This window comes from Gymnogyps californianus, chromosome 1 (genome assembly GCF_018139145.2).
Source record: "Gymnogyps californianus isolate 813 chromosome 1, ASM1813914v2, whole genome shotgun sequence".
In the NCBI taxonomy this organism is placed as follows: Eukaryota; Metazoa; Chordata; class Aves; order Accipitriformes; family Cathartidae; genus Gymnogyps; species Gymnogyps californianus.
The window spans coordinates 76,101,679-76,119,448 of NC_059471.1; the positions used below are offsets into that span (position 1 = coordinate 76,101,679).

At 42.4% G+C, this 17,770-nt stretch overlaps 1 protein-coding gene across 1 annotated transcript; it reads left to right on the forward strand.

Annotated features, from left to right (window-relative positions):
* The first annotated feature begins 9,172 nt into the window (after window positions 1–9,172).
* Window positions 9,173–17,387, forward strand: AKAP17A (A-kinase anchoring protein 17A). The gene is given in 5 exon segments (XM_050914916.1): window positions 9,173–10,350; window positions 12,501–12,649; window positions 13,774–14,014; window positions 15,461–16,207; window positions 16,210–17,387. Coding segments are annotated over 5 exon segments (2,082 nt in total). The 5' UTR covers window positions 9,173–9,588; the 3' UTR covers window positions 16,393–17,387.
* The last annotated feature ends 383 nt before the right edge of the window (window positions 17,388–17,770 follow it).

Here is a 17,770-nt window from a genome sequence, read left to right on the forward strand (position 1 = left end):
CTACTACTGTCAAAAATCAAATTAAAAAAAAACCAAACAACAACAAACCAACTCAAAAAACAGATGATAACTACTAACTATATTTTAGTCATTGGGATTTAGTAGCATGTATAAGAACTGTTTTACGTACAAGGGTTTGGTAGAATAGTACCTAAACTTTGCAGAATCATTTGCCATTTTCTGTAAATGTCCTTCCATGATGCACAATGCATGGTGCCAGTGTCTTACTTTGAAATCTTTCAAAAACACCACAAACTGACTCAGAATGAAGAGCCTGCAGTTCTTTCCTTTTGAAGTTAAGGTGGCCAATGTTAACTCAGACCTCACAGGCAGGCAGAACCCTCACTGTCCTGTAGCACTTGAGCAGGGCCAGGTTGGGGACAGGTTCCTTCAACTGTTGAGTGATCATCAGAGAAGACAAAGTGACAAACCAAATCTGAGATAAATCCAGGAAGTCCTCTCTCCATCCGTTCGTTCATCTCTGGGTGTTGCAAAGTGGTTTTGCACTGGGAGGAGGCCCATGTCATCCTTTTAAAATGTGGCTGTGAACTGCTCTGTAAGATGCTGCCTGAGAGGCCACAGCATCAGATAAAAGTGTTGTAGGAAGAATGAGACAGTTCACGGCAACTTCTTAGAGGGTGTGGGAGGGTGAAGTGACCCACCTTGGTGAAATAGGATGACTCCCTGCAAGAGGTACAGATCTGCTATGGAATCCATCGACACACAAGCTACCAAGGACAGTTGGAATTGGGGAGGGGCTGTAAGAAACACTGTGGTGTTTGAGGAAGCTGTTTGGTACAAGCACTGGAGTCACAGGCCCAGATGAACTTGGCCACATACATCCATACTATGGGCCACCAGCAGGTCTGGCTAATTAGGTACTGTGCCTTCCAGCAGCTCCCATGTCCAGCTGCAGGTTGATCACAGTATCAATGCTTGCAGTGGTCCCATGGGGATGTTCCTGCAGACTGATGGAGGCTGTGCCAGCACGATGCTGTGCCAGGTGCAGGTTACTCAGCAGCCTGGTGAACTTCTACAGCGAGCTCATCCTGTGCTGTGAATGCAGTCAAGCGTCCCAGAAAAGAGAGAAGGGTTGCACATAGGAGGTGTGCCTCTGAATCCTATATCCTCCTTCATGACAAGGCATTCAGCTTGCCTTCCTGTATGTGAAAGTGAAGGAGAAGTGCAAAAAAGAGGAGGCCCAGCAGGCAAGGTGGAGGCAGGGAGAGGCACTTCACCCCTTCCTTGCATTCCAGGTTCTGGGAGATGGTCAGCACCCCTGTGGATCTTTCTCCTTCTTTGAGAAGATGCCACCACTCCTCATCAGCAGCTTTGACCACCAGATAGTTACACTGGCACTTTAGAAAACTGCTGAATCCTGTTTTAATTTACCTCTTATGTGGAGTCAGCTATATGTGGGAAATATATCAAAAATCCTAATGACAGCTGAAGAGAAAGTAGTCTATGAATTTGTTATCACAAATAAGCATTTAGCAGTCATTGCTTCATGCTGTTCTCAATAAACTGAAGGCTCAGAAGACATCTTCAGCTCACAATTTTCATCCAGTTCTCTGTAGAGCTTAAATAGAAGATTATCAGCTGTTGTGAAATTCGCCAAATGCCCACCTTTTCTGTCACAGCTTATTTTGAGAACACTTACCAGAAAATTTATTTATCTCAAATGCAAGGCTTGAGCCAGCTGTCAGGGAACAGCAAGACTGGGGTTTCTCCATGAGGCAAGAGGAGCCACAGGTGTCTGCAGCGCTGATGGGGCAGCACCTTCACCGGTCAGGGCACCGTCCCACAGCACCCAAGCAGGGCCAGGCTGGTGACTCCTCTGACTGTCTGGTGATCATCATACAAGGCGAGGTGCCAAGTCCAGTCCAAGGTCAATCCAGGAATCCAGTGAGCAAGTCAGGACTACCTACACCACGGCTCAGATGGGGCCCTTGGACAGAGGATCCACCGGTGGGGGACCCAGGTGATGCTGGTCGGGGCAGTTAAGGCCTGCTGGCACACTCCAGGCCCTTGAAAAAGACCATCTAAATTTCGTAAATTCCTGTGTAAGGTTTCTTGCTTGATGGCCAAAGCTGCATCACGTTTCTTTAGAGTCTTCACAGCAGCCTTTTTTATAGACAGCATTGCTGGTGGCTTCTCATGAGAAAATACAACTATTACACAGACCAAAAAATGTGCAAGAAGCTTTGCCCTAAATTGAATCTCCCAGTTCTCCTATAACCCTTGATTGAGCTTATCCTAACCCCTGTAAATTGCTTACAAAGAGACAACTCGCACAGAGACTGTCACTTGTATGTATTGTCACCCACGAATCCCGGTTCTCCTCCTGCAAAATGGGTGAGAACGTTGTAGCTGCCTTCCCCAAAATTCTGTCTGCTCTTCGTGTATGTAGTCTCAGTTATCACTTATTTCTTCCCATGATTTAATGGGAAGACCTGGAACAGGAAGGTGCACAAATATCTTTGCAAGTTCTCATATCTTGGTGGCAGATTGAACTTTTGTGCTACTTCCAGCATGGTCCAGTGTAGATCCACACTTCCAGCATCACATTTACCAGCCTAATCTGGCAGTTGCTAAAATCAAAGGAACTGGATATAGGAAACTGTATTGAATAGCTATCAAGGGATAAATGTCCTGAATTAACCCACAATTAGAAGACTGCTGCTGAAACATGCAGTCTTAACTCGATCCAGGAGCGTGATGGAGGCTTTTCAGGTGTAGGCAATTTAGGCTGCCTGATATCCACTGAGGTGTTCAAGCAACAGTACCTGAATATCTGCTTGTGTGCAGCAAGTGGAACAACCTAATCTTTTCGCGAGCTTTCAGTCTCTGGCTGGAAGTTGATTGCTGTCCAATACTAGCCATATGTGGTACCTACATAACTTAAGAGTTTCGTTCTGACTACCAAGGCTTTTTTCATATCTAAACACTTCAGAAGTGGTCTCTCTACCTACTGACATATCTGGGGAGAGAAGGGAGGAATATTTACAAATTCATCCTAGGGTGGCTTGTGATCCCCTAGCACAGAATCACCTGAACACCTGAGGGCTTTCCCTACACAAACTTGTGTGTCTCTGCTGGCTGCAGACGGAGCTTAGGGGGCAATCAGTTTGCATAGTATAGTTTGTATACATACGTATATGTGTGTGTATATATAGATAGATGTATAGAGGTAGATATAGAAGTATATACATATTATGGGCCAGAAACAAATTTTGATAAAACTTTGTCACTGGTTTGGGCCACTTGATGGTTATTTCAGCTGTCTTAATTTGCATCTTAGTATAAACTCACTATCTGGTCAACAGAAATGACTATAAGACATTTTTTAAGATGTAAAGCTTAAAATGAATGACTCCTGGCAGCACATTCTGAGACATATTGACAGTATCTGTCAGTATGAAAAGAGCAGTGTTATGAGCAAATCAAATGTGATCTGGCTTGGTCATCCTCCCTTTGTTTCGCTTTTCAGATTTCACAATCAGACCCTGGACAATGAGGAACAAGGATTGCCAGGAGCAAAAAGCAATGATAATGAAAACTCAGCACAGCATTCTGCCACTGATTCCCCAGACTTCCCCGATGTGTGTGTTGGGAAGCAAGGCTGGGCTACAGGCGTTGCTGCTGAAACATGGAATTGACGCCATAGTCACTTATGCCAGATCTACCAAAATATCTCTAGTCTTTCTGGATTAGGTGAAACACAAGTGAGGAGGGCAGGCTGAACCTACAGAGGGGATCTTGTCCACTTAAAAGCTCTTCAGAAATTCATAGTTCTACAATTGTAATAATGCAGTTTCACCTCTTGTAAAAAAAGTCTTTGGGGTGTCAACAGTTGCACTAGTACTGAATCTTGTGGAATTCTTCCCTTTGCCAAAAGAGAAATATACTCCTGAAGGTTACTGGTATTAACCCATTGCTCTTCTCTGCTTCAGAAATAGATGAAGAGATAGGCCAAGAGCTCTTGCATTTCATTCCATAAATTGCTAAGAAACATTTTGGATTTAGAAAGTGTACATAAAAACATGAGATGCTTTTGTGATTGGTATCAACCTGTAACTGTAATATTGTGGAGGAAATACTTAATTTTCAAGTGTTAGTTTGAATCACATTCAAATATTTCCCCCTAAATAGTTAATGGAAAAAAAAGTAGAAAAAACCTCCTGATCTTTTATATTTGGACTTATTTTAAGTGATAGCTATTGAAATCTGTCAGTATGTGAAAGCATCTCATGGGTGCCTGTATAAAAACTGAAATAATCAGTAATACGTCTGACAGCATGGTACTACAACTATTTAAAATGTACGTCTTGCTAGAGAGCATAGTACAATGTGTCTTTGCAACTTCAATCTAATTTTTATGTTTTATAGGCTACAGCTCACTACGGTTTGACCAGACAGCTCATAAACCAGTACCACTCCAGATGTTAATTCCTCCTCGGTGAAAGCAAAAAGCAGAAACTTTGCCATTTATGTTTAGTGTAAGAAAGAGAGATGGCAGTGGGCTCAGTGCACTGAGACAAATTAGTAGAAAGGGCCTGCTCTGCGTTGCGTGCTCCTAATCTGTGCTAACAAGACCAATTCTCTGCCATAAGGATGAGTTAGGGAGAGTGAAAATGTCTCTGTATATTGTCATATTCTACTGCTTTAAACAGAATACAACAATTAGGCCTGTGGAGAACCAACCACAGGAAGTGATGATTAATTCCAGTTAATTGAAATTGCCCTGCATCAGCACATGTATTACTTCTAATGTTATGTATTCTTCCAAGGTAGACAATCCATCACACCTGCACACTTCATTGACATACAGCATTCAGTTAGATTAAAAAAAAATAATAGAGTAGAGCTAATGAAAGGAAATTGAACGATTTGTGAAGCCATTTCTTACCATGGGAAATAAAAAAATATATTCCAGGTTCATTCCTCTGTTCCTACCCACTTCAGGGATTAATTTTGCTTTGTGGGGAGAGGCTATTTAGAGTCTGAAAACAACATTGTAATGGCTCTTCAACAGTTACGCAACCTCTTCATCCAAGAGATTCTTCTGTGCTGCTGCCTCCACCTCCAAATACCATTCATAAACTGTTTGACTGCACAGTGAATCATTTTGTTTTCCCTCAGTGTGAGAGAGAATAAAGAGATGTCCCTTGTTCAGTGACAACAGAAAACAGAAATCACATTGAAAGCAACCACAGGGTGCCACATACTCTAACTGTTTCTAAAAAGATATGTACTAGGAGTATTTCTGGATATTATATAGTAGAAAAGATTTAGATGAGCACGGGAGATAAATCTTTCTCCAACAGATACAGCTAAGTTTTAAACTAAAAAGAGTTTTTCTTCTTCTTTGGTGGGTTTTGGACAGGAAGGAAGATGGAAAGAAAGGAAATGGAATTATACTGGGTTGTTGTTTTATTTTATGTAAACATCCATGTAACATCTTGCATGCATTACCGCAAATGACCATTAAGGTCAAGAAAACGGTGCATTTCAGGAAGAGCAGAAGTAGTACAGAGATAAGACCATGCATAGTTGGGAGAATTATATCCTCTTCAAAGAAAGGAAGAATGGTCTGTATTCTGGCATGAATACAAAACCTAGTATCTGCTGTTTATAGCCTAGTTTAATCATGTTTATGAATAGATTTATTATATGTAAATAACAAGCACTCCCTCTAGTGAACTTTTGTGGGATTCAGTGTTGTAACTACTGAAGGTACAGCTGAGAAAGTTTGTAGGCAGAAGTGATATCTTCTATTAGACTATCTGTTGAAGTCAGAAAAAAGGTACAAGCTTTTAGACATGCTAGACAGTTTTTAAGGTCGGTAGCGCAATGTATTTGTCAGAGTTGGGGAGAGACAATGTCTTACAGTAAAAATCAGATTTACATACACTATTGCACTTGGATACTGTCCCTTACTGATGTTTACTTTGCCTGTTCATCCTTCCTCTTCCTAGTAGGTGTGATACCCTTGCTTCACTGACCTTCACTTCAGACTCTGAAACCTGAAGGGAGGCATTTCATTTACTCATTTAGGTATCTCACTACAGTGAAAAAATAATAATAAAAATGACACATCTGCCCAACACAGAGGACTGCATTTGAGCAGAGACACTGTTTACCCTTGCCGCACTGCAGTATTGATGCTTGATTACATCTTTTAAAAGTTATATACATTATCACTTCTTGCTCATATGTTTTACAATATTATTAAATGTAATGCTTGTAACAGTTTTTTCGAGTATTTCAGAAAAACAGTCTATGATGAAAGCTGTCACAATTGTGGCTGATGTCACGACATGGGTAACCTCAATTCTGACATTTTGTAACTTTTCAGAGCACTGATTTACTCTTTTAGTTTAAAATACAGAATATTTCTTTCTGGCACAGTCTTGGGGGGTGGGGCTATCTTTATGCACAGGATTCAAAACCTTTGCCATATGCAGTGTCTCACTGCACTGCTACTGAAACTCTCTGGAACATAGCTAGATCTCCTTTGTGCGCTCCCAAGTGCAAGTCTGTAGCAGAAGGTGTGACATACTATGCAGGGGCTCTCAGACTATAAAGCAGGAGCTATTTCAAACTGTTGCATAGTAGCAGTAGTTCCCAATTCTGCTTTTCCACTAGTGTTTAACTAAACCATAAAAGAAACAGAGTAGGACCAACAGTTACCAGCATCTGCGATGTGAAATATCACCTCTGCTCAACAGCTGTGGTCTTGCTGCAGCTGCTGGATTGATGGTGACCTCCTGCACTGAGTGTTTTCATTGATGCTTCAAAGTAATTATTTCCACACAGTGGTTAGCACCAGCCTGCTGCTGAAGGTTACTGCAGTCCCAGTTTCTCAAGTGGTGGGAGTTTATCCAAGGTGGGACCCAGTGCCTGTTTTAAAACGCTGGAGCAGGGGCAGGAAGTTGCTGCAGTGGTTGAGTCACTGGATGAAGGCAGGAGGTTGGCAGCAGCAGCAGAATAGCTCATGGGCTAGGGATGAGCAGCAGGAAATTGAGAGAGGTAGGTGCGGGTATGCAACTACAGTCCCAGTGTTGAAACTGGGGTTCTCTGAGAACGTGGAAGCACATATCTGGAGGGTGGTGGCGCAGGGAATGGAAGCAGGCCTTCTCCTGTGCGTATGTGGCTACTTCTGCATCCTTCACTTGCAGCAAACCCAGGTATGAGGAATCCGCCGATGGTAAAGCTACTGTGAGAAGCTCTGATGTGTCATCTGCAAAATAGTATAAGATCATTTAAGAACTGTACTTGAGGATCTGCTGGCCTATCAAATACTTTGCCTTATTTGTACAGTGAGCAAAGCAGACATAAAAAGTGAACAAGCACAAAATGGACAACTGCCTCCTGTGCCCACTACTGCAACTTAAACCACTTTTTTTCACTGCTATAAACTGAGGACCAGTGCAGGATGAGAGCATATTCAAGAGATGTGCTTTGGTATGCCTTAAATATTTATTAGTGAACAATTGTGTAAAGACACGTCAATACTTTCCATATTTCTCTTTCTTCTCCCCATGCAGATGGGGAGAAGAAAGGGAAATATTTTCCCATTCAGATGCCAGTTGAGTAAACAATTCCTGGATATTGAGAACACCAAGAATATCATCCTGTTAAAGACTCAGACCTCTGAATTCACGTGTCTGCATGCAGATAGCTACTTGTAAACTAGAAACAGGATTCAGCTTCCCTGGCATAGGGGCTTAGAGTCTATCGAGATGCTCTAGGGTATTGGAGATGTCAGCTAAGGTGCAGTAGGTTCAGCCCAGGATTTGAGAAGGCTCACACCCTCCTAAAGCAGCAGCTGAAAGCCAAGCAGGACCCAGACCCCACAGCCCCTAAGATGACACCGAAGGCTCAATTCAGTTGTCTAACTCACATGCCTACTGCCATGTGGGATGCTGTAGGGTATCCAGCATAACCTCCAGCCGACAGTGTAGTCAGGTTTCCTGCAGGCCATGTAGCGTGTTTTCCAGACGCATGTATGTAGCTTGGATATCTTACAGCATCTCAAGTAGCACTAGTCACTCACGTTTACGCAACTAAATTACATCCTGTTGATTTGTGCCATTCTTTCGTAAATACAGAGTTTGGGCTTGTTTTCACAAAAAGCGCAAGCTATTGGAAACGTGTGGTCAGCAGCAAGCTGGAGGCTGCCTTCCTTGGTAGCTGGAGACCTCAGGCACCCCAGCTCTGTCCTCTGCTCGGCAGGGTGCCCCTTGGCAGGGTTTCCGTGCCCCCGTGCCCCAGGCTGTTAGGAGGAAATGGTGAAAATTACCTTATTGGGAAACGCACCTGTCCATACGTACTGGGCGTATGCACACTGACCCCCCCGCACGGTGTCTGTCTGTGCGGGAAAGCGAGGGGCGAGGGGCGAGGGGCGAGGGGCGAGGGCCCGCCCCGCACCCACCCGAAAGCACCTCTCATTTCGGTTTTAAGCCTCCACTCTCCCGCCCCGCCGCCAGGCGCCGCCGTCACGCCGTCTGCCATAGAGAGGGCTACCATAGAGAGCGCGCCAGCTTCCCCGCCCCGCCCCTTGCCGGCCGGGGAGCGTTCCGCCACGCGGAAGCGGAAGCGGCCCCGGCGGCGCGCGCGGAGGGGCAGGGTCCGGCACGGGCCGGGGGCGGGGCGGGGGCGGCGGCGGCGGCGGCGGCGGCGCACGCGGGGCCGGCGGCCGTTGACCTGTGGGGCCGATCCGCCCCGCCGGCTGCGGGTGAGGCGGGCGCCGGGAGGATCCCTTCTGGGGGGGGAGGGGAGGCTGGCGGGGCGCCGCTGGGCTCTGGCGGCCGGGGAACGCGTAGGGGAGCGGGCGGCGGAGGGTGCGGGTAACCCTGCTGGGCCCGGCCCGCTGGGGTCGGGGGTGGGGGGGCCTTCCCCGCTGGCGTCTTGCCGGGGTCTCGCCTCGCCGCCCGGGGGCTCCTCCCGTCGGGGGCAGCTGCCGGCCTTCCCGCGGGCGGGTTGTGCGGCCGGCGGCGGTCGCTGGCTCCGGTGTGGCTCGCGGCGCTCCCCCGCCTTGTATTGCTGAGGCTGTTCAGCGCTGCTCGGAGGGAGGGCGGTGGGGCTTCAGGCTTTTCAGTAAAAGGGACGTTTTTCTCTCGTTGCAGACACCTTCCGAGTCTTTCCGCTGGAGAACGTGGGATCTGCCTCGGCGCTAGCCTGCTGGGGTTTACTGGTTGTTAAGTAGACTTCAAAGCGGTGTGACATCGCTCTGCCAGTCCCTTCCTTCCTGAGAAAGGGTAGCTGCTTTCTGAGCCATGACATACCAACTTCATGTATTCCTAAGATTGTCATCAGCTTCTTGTTTTTTTTTTTCCTGAGGCCTTACTGAGGTTTAATTACTTATAGGTTCTAGTGGTTATAAAGTAATTTAAGATGTTTGTACTACTCAGTTTTAACTGTCTAATTGACTCTTGTATTAAGAGACATTGTTTTAATTTGGGAATGGTTAAATTGCCAAAGAATTCAATTATTTACGGATAAGGGCTATTTTATTTGACTACTGTTGGCCTGCAACTTAAACTTGCATCTTTTATTTTTTTTATCCTATGCTTTTTCTGTGTTATGGCTGCTGCAACAATAGTTCATGATACATCAGAAGCTGTAGAGCTCTGTGCTCCCTGTGGGTTATACCTTAAACCCATTACAAAAATGACCATCAGTGTGGCACTTCCTCAACTGAAACAACCGGGAAAATCCATTTCGAACTGGGAAGTGATGGAAAGATTGAAAGGGATGGTGCAAACTCATCAGTTTTCCACTCTGCGGATTTCTAAAAGCACAATGGATTTCATCCGGTTTGAAGGAGAGGTTGAAAACAAAAGTTTGGTTAAATCTTTTCTGGCATGCCTTGATGGCAAAACAATAAAGCTGAGTGGCTTCTCTGACATTTTAAAAGTCCGTGCTGCGGAATATAAGATTGACTTTCCTACCAGACATGACTGGGACTCGTTTTTCCGTGATGCGAAAGATATGAATGAAACTTTGCCAGGGGAAAGGCCAGATACTATTCACTTAGAGGGCTTACCTTGTAAGTGGTTTGCAGCAAAGGACTCTGGCTCAGAAAAGCCAAGTGAAGAAGTCCTTATAAAAGTTTTCAAGAAATTTGGAGAAATACGTAATGTGGACATACCCATGCTGGACCCTTACAGAGAAGAAATGACTGGCAGAAATTTTCACACTTTCAGTTTTGGAGGCCATTTAAATTTTGAAGCTTATGTTCAATATCGAGAGTACGCAGGTTTCATTAAGGCCATGAACGCCCTGCGAGGGATGAAGCTGATGTATAAAGGTGATGATGGCAAAGCAGTGGCTTGCAATATAAAGGTGAGAAACTGCAGGCTTTTTTATGGGAACCCATGTGAAAGACCAAGTACAACTAAATGTTATTTCCCTAGTGCTTGAAACCTACATCTATATACTGTAGTGATGACAACAGGTGACATTAACAGCACTAACGTAGTTTTACGGAACAGCTATAATAAAATTTTTCAAGGAAAATGATGGAAGAAAAATGTGTTGTTAGACTACGTGAACAATGTGAATGGGGTTTTCCTTTTTTTTTTTTAACAGGACAGTTCTAGAAATGAGAACTGTTTGATGGAAGGACCAAGTATATGAACATGACCTGCTAAATAGTTTTTAGAAAGTAGTATGTATTTATAAATCTTGTCATTTCACTTAAAATTCTAATTCTGAACAAGTTCAGACACATTTCACCAGAAGGCTGACTTTAAAGTGCGTTGTTCTCTCTTGTGTTCACTACAAATAGAAATTTTGGGGGAGAATTTCACAGCCTCTGTATTTGGTCCCTGCATTGATAATGAGGTCTACCAGACAAGTGTCAGAACTGTGGAGTTTAATACCATGTGGCCTGTGTGGCCACAGTTAATCATTAGTGTACTTGACATACAGAAAGGCCCTACAAAAATTTAAACGATAATGTTAATCTGTAGCACAGTTTCCTGTGAATGCAGGATGCTTAATTCATAATATTTACATACTGAGTTTTCCAGATCTTTTTTTTTTTTTTAACCTCATTGTCTTAGAAAATACAACTATGACAGAAGAGAAGAAGACAGTTTGTTCAGATGTAGTATCTATGAAAGCATGGCCTGAAGAAAACTTGCTCTGATATGTTTGGAGGTGGTCTGTGCATTTACACATCAGTTGAGTGAAATGTTTGCGGATCTATTTCAGCATGCTCAATAGTCATTCATCAAATCAGAAAGTGTATTTCAGGAAAAAGCTTGAGTATTCCTTTGTGTAATGTGGGAACATGCAAATATTTATTCAAGTTGTAGTTTAATCAGTATAAGTAAATTACTGTAATTTTTATCTTGTTATCGAAGTTTGTCAGTTGGAGCATAGAAACTGTTTGTACCTTGACCCTCAAGGTTTTCAAGGGGTTGTGGAATTCAGACTGTCACTTACATGCAGGGGATCAGGGTTCCCAAATTTAATTTGGCCGTGCAAGAGGAAGCATGCCTTCCTGGCAGCTGCCCTGGGGATTGATAGGAAAGAGAGAAGGCTGTGTTTGCGACTGTGCTGTCAGGAGGGATCTCTTTCATACAAGGTCACAACACCTTGTCTGTTTCTACCTGTCTGACCTTTTAGCCTGTTAGTGAAACATCATTTTACATAGAGCCTGGGTGAATTCAGCTGCAGAGTATGTGCTCCTTGTTCTCTGCTCCATGGTTCATGATGATGGGCCTGTGGGAATGTATTGGAGACCCCTGCCTGCCTGCACACAGGTGGTATCTAGAATGGGAGGTTAGGACACCAGGGGTGTGATGTCTGATGGTGTCCTGTTCCAGCACGCAGCTGGGCATGGCCAGGGTGTGCTCATATGTCCTGGAAGCTGAGCGTTTTCCCAGGTCTCATTGCTCAGATGCGTATAACTTCCTTTTCTCTTGCGTTCCCAGTCTCAAACTTGGAGCTTCAGCCCAGTGTACCTCAATTTGGGAATCCTGGTGTTAGAATTGGTGGGGAGGCACTTGCTTAAACCAGGTGGTGAATGTTGTAGAACTGTTTCTTCTGCTGAACTTAAGGATCACAGTTTTAGACAGAAAGGGAGGCCTTTATTTAGGCCCATTTCTACCTAGTGCTGTACAGTCCCTAATAGCATACATAAGTTGAAAGAGTTCTGTATGTTCCTGTTCTTACAGGTTGAAAACATTGGACAGCTAGGGCCTAAATCACACTAGGGTTTACTTTTGGATATCAGACACAAAAGTGTAAACTGGTACCTGATTGTGCTAGTGTGCAGGTATTTAGTTCCCAGTTATCTGGTTATAGTACTCTGGTGCTTGCTCTGGGAACATAGAGAAGTTCCCTTTGTTTTGAAAAAGGTTTTATATTTCTGACTGTACTTACACGGCAGTTTGTGCTAGGTTAAAATTGTTGGGGATTGTGTAGGTTGTCAGGGATTTTTTTTGTTGTTTACTTAAAACTGTTTTCAATTATATCCTGTAAAGGTTTCTTTTGACTCAACAAAACACCTCAGTGATGCATCAATTAAGAAGCGTCAGCTTGAAAGGCAAAAGCTTCAAGAGCTTGAAAAACAGAGAGAAGAACAAAAACGTAAAGAGAAAGAAGCTGAGGAAAAACAAAAAGAGGAAGAAAGGTATTTATCACTTATTGGTCAGTTATATTTTTAACAATCAGGCATAACAAAACTGTAGTTGCTCCTTCATAGCAGCATCAATAGATAGAAAATAACTGAACACAAGTTTCCTTTCAAAGTTCTACTCCTGTAGCTAAAGTGAAGCCCTTAAAACTGAGTGAGCATATTGTGGTCCTTTTGAGGAAATAGGGTTTGGGGATTATGAGATTTGGACAACAAGAGTGTTTTACACCTTCCCCCCCCCCCCCCCCCCCCCCCCCCCCCCCCCCGTCCCTTGAACAGTAATTCCAGGAGCTGGGAACTTACATGATGTGTAGTCATTCTGATGAAAAAATGTGCGTTGTAAATGGAGAATAGAAAATAATGCACTAGTTCTACTACTAAGTAACTTTCATATAATAAAGCTCACTTGTTCTTAACATCAGTATTTTTCCAGGAAAGGGATGGGATACAAGCATATCTTAACAGTGACATTTAAGAAAATGTATAGGGGTGCAAATGTCATAAGACAGCTCTTCAGAATATAAACACAAATGGGGCAAATTGTTTCAGAGGTTGTATGGTGTCCATTGCCTTGATGTGTATAAATTCTCATTGCTTAATTTTAGATATTAAACAGTTTCTGAAACTGTAAGGTTATTTAGATTATCACTAATGCTTATGTTCAGTTCAAACTATTAAATCTGCAAAATACTCAATTTCCTAAAAATCATACCATTAGACACCTGATCTCAGAAACCCTCGACCTTTTACATAAGCTACCATTTTGTCCTAATGACTGAAATAAAAACCACCAACCCCTGCACATGTTAATTGGTTTGGTAATTTTCTCCTCATGATGATGATTGACTGCCCAGCTGCCTGGTGCATTGTTATTGTCTCTGGTCGAACTGGTTTAAAAAAAATAAATTTTTGTTGTAGCCATGTTTTATGTTTGGATTCCAACTTGTTTTTAGATATTGACAGGCTGATGATTGTTTGCTATCACAACTCATGGTTAAAATGTTCACTGTTTCTACTTCTGTTTTTCAGTAATCAACAAGTACAAAAGATAATTTTACATAGAGTGGGAGTCTAAAATTGTACCTGCCCTAGATAAGGTAAAAATATTAATCTCTTTTTAGGAAGCAGAGAGAGCTTGAAGAATATGAGAGAGAGAGAAAAAGAGAAGAAAAGTTGCGCAAGAGAGAACAGAAACAGAAAGATCGTGAAGTTCGACGAAACAAAAAGCAACTTGAAAAGCTTCAAGCTGAAGAACAGAAAAAACTGCAAGAGAAGATAAAGTTAGAAGAAAGGAAGCTCCTGTTAGCTCAGAGAAATCTTCAGTCCATTAGACTAATTGCAGAACTGCTAAGCAGGGCAAAGGTAAGTTCAGTATTTATTTCAGAAGCTAATGAAGAACCCAGAAGAACAAAGCCTTTTACTGACTTGAGAAAGCATGGGGAGCACTGTTAATTAAACAACAGATTTAGTACCTCTCCAGATGCTATTCCTGAGACCAAAAATTCAAAAAAGGGCAATGAAACAGTATTTCTCACTTGGTAAAATATGCACATATAGGTAAATGGAAGAGTGAACTTGAACCTGTAGTCCTGAATAGCATTTTTTACCTGTAAACTAGTTGGCAGGCTTGCTCTTAAGTCCAGTAAAATAATGTAAGCATGATAAAGTGAACTAAACGCAGAGGATAAGATGCAAGACTCCTTATTTCGAATTCCAGTTTTGATGCTGTTTCCCGTCTGGCTTTCAGCAGTTCCATTAACTATTCTTTGCAGTTTCAGAGAATGAGCTTTCATTATTTGATGTTTGAAAATGTGCAGAATGATTTTTCTGTAGGAAAAGTACTCTCAGCTAAGGTTTTGAATGTTAGATCCTGTCTCTCTAACAGTATTGTTATTTTTCACTGAAACAGGATGTCGTTTGCTTAAGACTTTATCCAAGTCATGTTAGGGTGTAATGTAATGTATGTTAAGTATTTTCTGTAGAAATGAAAAACTGTGTGGCAAAGCACGTTTTTTTTTTTCCTCGATGCCAGTGTACCTCAGGAGTGTTTTTGAACTCATACAGTGCTATGTGGTCAGTTATATGCTAGGAGAAGGGAGAAATACTTCTTGCAGACTTTGTAACTTTGCAGCTGTGAAATAGAAAGGTTGTCTGATAAAACAGAGCAGTGTGTTTCTTTCACTCCCAGAATTTTGAGGTCTACACTAAGCCGTTTGTCTGGGTCAGAATTAAAAAAAAAGTTTGAACCTTCTTTTTCAGTATCATGAGTTTCTAAAGTGGTTGACAAAATGAGAGTCAGTTTCTGTGTAATACGTGTGTGTTTAATTATTTGCTGATTTTTATGGACTCATTGTAAAGTCATCTATGAACCACAGATTGCAATCATCTAAGAGAAATTCATGTTTTAAATTTGACTGAAACCTTCAAGTGTTGACCCTGATAAATGGATTTTAATACTTCAAATTTCACATGTTTTAGCTTGTGTGTTACTCTTGTCATATTAAGGAGCCATAAAGACCAAGCTTTGTTTTTGCCTTGTGAAACAGCTAGGAGAAATTAACACTCAAAAGAGTTTGTGGACTAATACTAATGTTTCACCTTACAACAGTTGTGTGTTGTTAGGGTTTTTTGTTTTTTTTCCCTTTAAGAGGGAAACAACCATGTTATTTTGGGATGATTAAGTTCTGTTTGTTAGATCTTATTTTCTTGCCATATTGCTGCTTTTGTGTTATGGTATAACTTGGAAGCATGAGCAGGTCTATAAATGTTTTTTTGTTTACTCTTACCTTCCCTTTGACTATCTTTCAGACAGTTAAGCTTTTGGAGCAAGAACATAATGAAGAAAAGATTCGTCTTCAGCAGCTAGAGGAGAGACGAAAGCTCCAGGAGGCTGAGCTGAAACGTGTGGAAGAGGAAAAAGAGAGAGCACTAGGGTTGCAGAGAAAAGAAAAGGAACTGAGGGAGAAACTACTGAACAATCTTCTGAGCAAGAAAATGGATGCAGTCAATCAAAACAAAGAAGAAACCGAAGCATCTCAGTCTGACGTGCCGAAAACCCCTAGTGGTGTTCCACACACTGTGTCATCCACCTGCATCACTTCTACCTCAGAACAGGCTGTTACAGGCAAACTGGCTCCCGGCTCTCAAAGAGAAGTAGCATCCCCTGAGAGTGTAAACACTCAATGCAAGTACTTGAATGGCAACATTCATGACAAAGTTCATGTCAAAGAAGGTCAGAAACTTCATACCACAAACTCTGAGAGGTATTCTGAGAAAAGAGGTTCAGGGGTACTTTCATGTGTTCCTACCAATAACCAGCAGCAGAAGAGCCTTTCTAGCTATGACCAGAATACCTGCAGGAAGGACTCACACTGTGAGCAGAGCAAACGTAGCACAGAGCCAAGGAGAAGAAAGAGCCGTTCATGTAGCAGCATAAACACTGATGAGAGTAAGGGTAGACGAGAGAGGAGCAGACACAGAAGAGATGTGAGTTATCAGGATGAAAAGCGCAGGAAAGAAAGGAGGTATTATAGACACTCTAGCAGAAGTTACAGTCCTCGACGAAGCATAGTCCTCGTCGAAGAAGTGTAAGCCCCAGACGTTCACGTTACAGAAGAACTCGTAGTAGTGAACGTAAACGAGACAGAAGAGAAAGAAGTCGTAGTCGCAGAAGTGTGAGCAGGAGACGAAGGCACCGGAGGAGATCACTGAGTAAGCAAAGGAGTACTTGGAGTGGGTAGTGGAGGCCTTGGCTCCTTGGAAAGGCTGTGGTTGGACAAAAGGGCCAGAAAGTTGTAAACGAGACCTCATCGGTGTGACTGCTATAGAAAACACATTTGTTTCAACCAATGCTTAACTTGCATCTAGTCGCTGAAATCAAGAAAATAGATGCCTGATTTTTTTGACGTTCCTTCGTGCTTTGTTGTCTCTTTCTAGGTTTCTACCACAATGTAGATATAACCACCTGTGCTTGTGCTCGAGTTCCTACAGTGCTAAAAGCCAACCTGTTTTCTTGATTTCCAGTTTTCTAAACCTTAATTTTAGTCGATTTAGTTTTTATCTCTGTATCACCTAATTTGGCTTGAGAAGTACATGGGTGCCAGTTATAGGAACTCCAGATGTGACAAGCTATTACATACGGATTTGATTTAAAATGTTTTCTGGTGCATTCAATGAAATCGCATTTAACAAAGTAGAGTTTTTGCTGATTGAGGTGGATAGCAGGACTTTCATATAGTTCTTAAAACTGGCTATAAAGATACGCAGGATATCTTTTAAACTGCTATGATTCCTTCATATGTCTGTATGGTGCCAAGATTTGTGGCGCTAATTATTCTGGCATGTAATGCCGTTTGTATAATAATACTTTCCATGTAAGAGAGGCACACTGATGTAGGAAGTAAGAAGCAGTGGTAAAATGGTTGAAAAGTTGTTCTGTTATTTTGTTGACGTATTTGGCTTTGTAATTACTTCAGGTGACATAAAGCCACTTGAAGCGTTTTTCAGGTACATACAGAGCTAGCCATTGTCTTTTGAAAAAGGGGCCTTGCTAAATTATTTTTACTTGTGGTGTTGGAAAGTAAGGCTGCAGTGTCTCTTGTTAAATCCATTTACGAATACCTTTTGCTTCTAAAATGCAGCTCAGGAATATTAAAAGCTATAACATTACAGTGAAAGAGTTTTATTTTGCCTTTTTATGGTAAAATTAAAAAGAAAACTGTTTCCAGTGAACTGAAGTTGCTGTTTTCATATATCATATATTAAAATCTGCAGAAGTGTTGTATGAGGACCCATTTGTTGAAAAAAATCACTTGACACATTTGAATAATGAAGCTCAGCCACTGTTCTTGATGGTCCTGTTACATACAGCTGTGTCAGTTGTTAATTCAGCAGGACATGTGCTCTTTATCTACAGCCTTCAGATGCCGTTTTCCTCATACTGGTGCATCAAATCAAAGTGCATCCCTTCCCTGGAGAGCACATTGGTGCTGTAGGTCAGCTGGATCCCTGGCTGGCTGAGTTTGTCTGTGTTGCTTTCAGTGAATCCATGTGGGGTTTGTTTCTTACTAGACCATCCTGCTGAAATCTTTGTGGTTATTAGCTGTGGAAAGAAAAGGT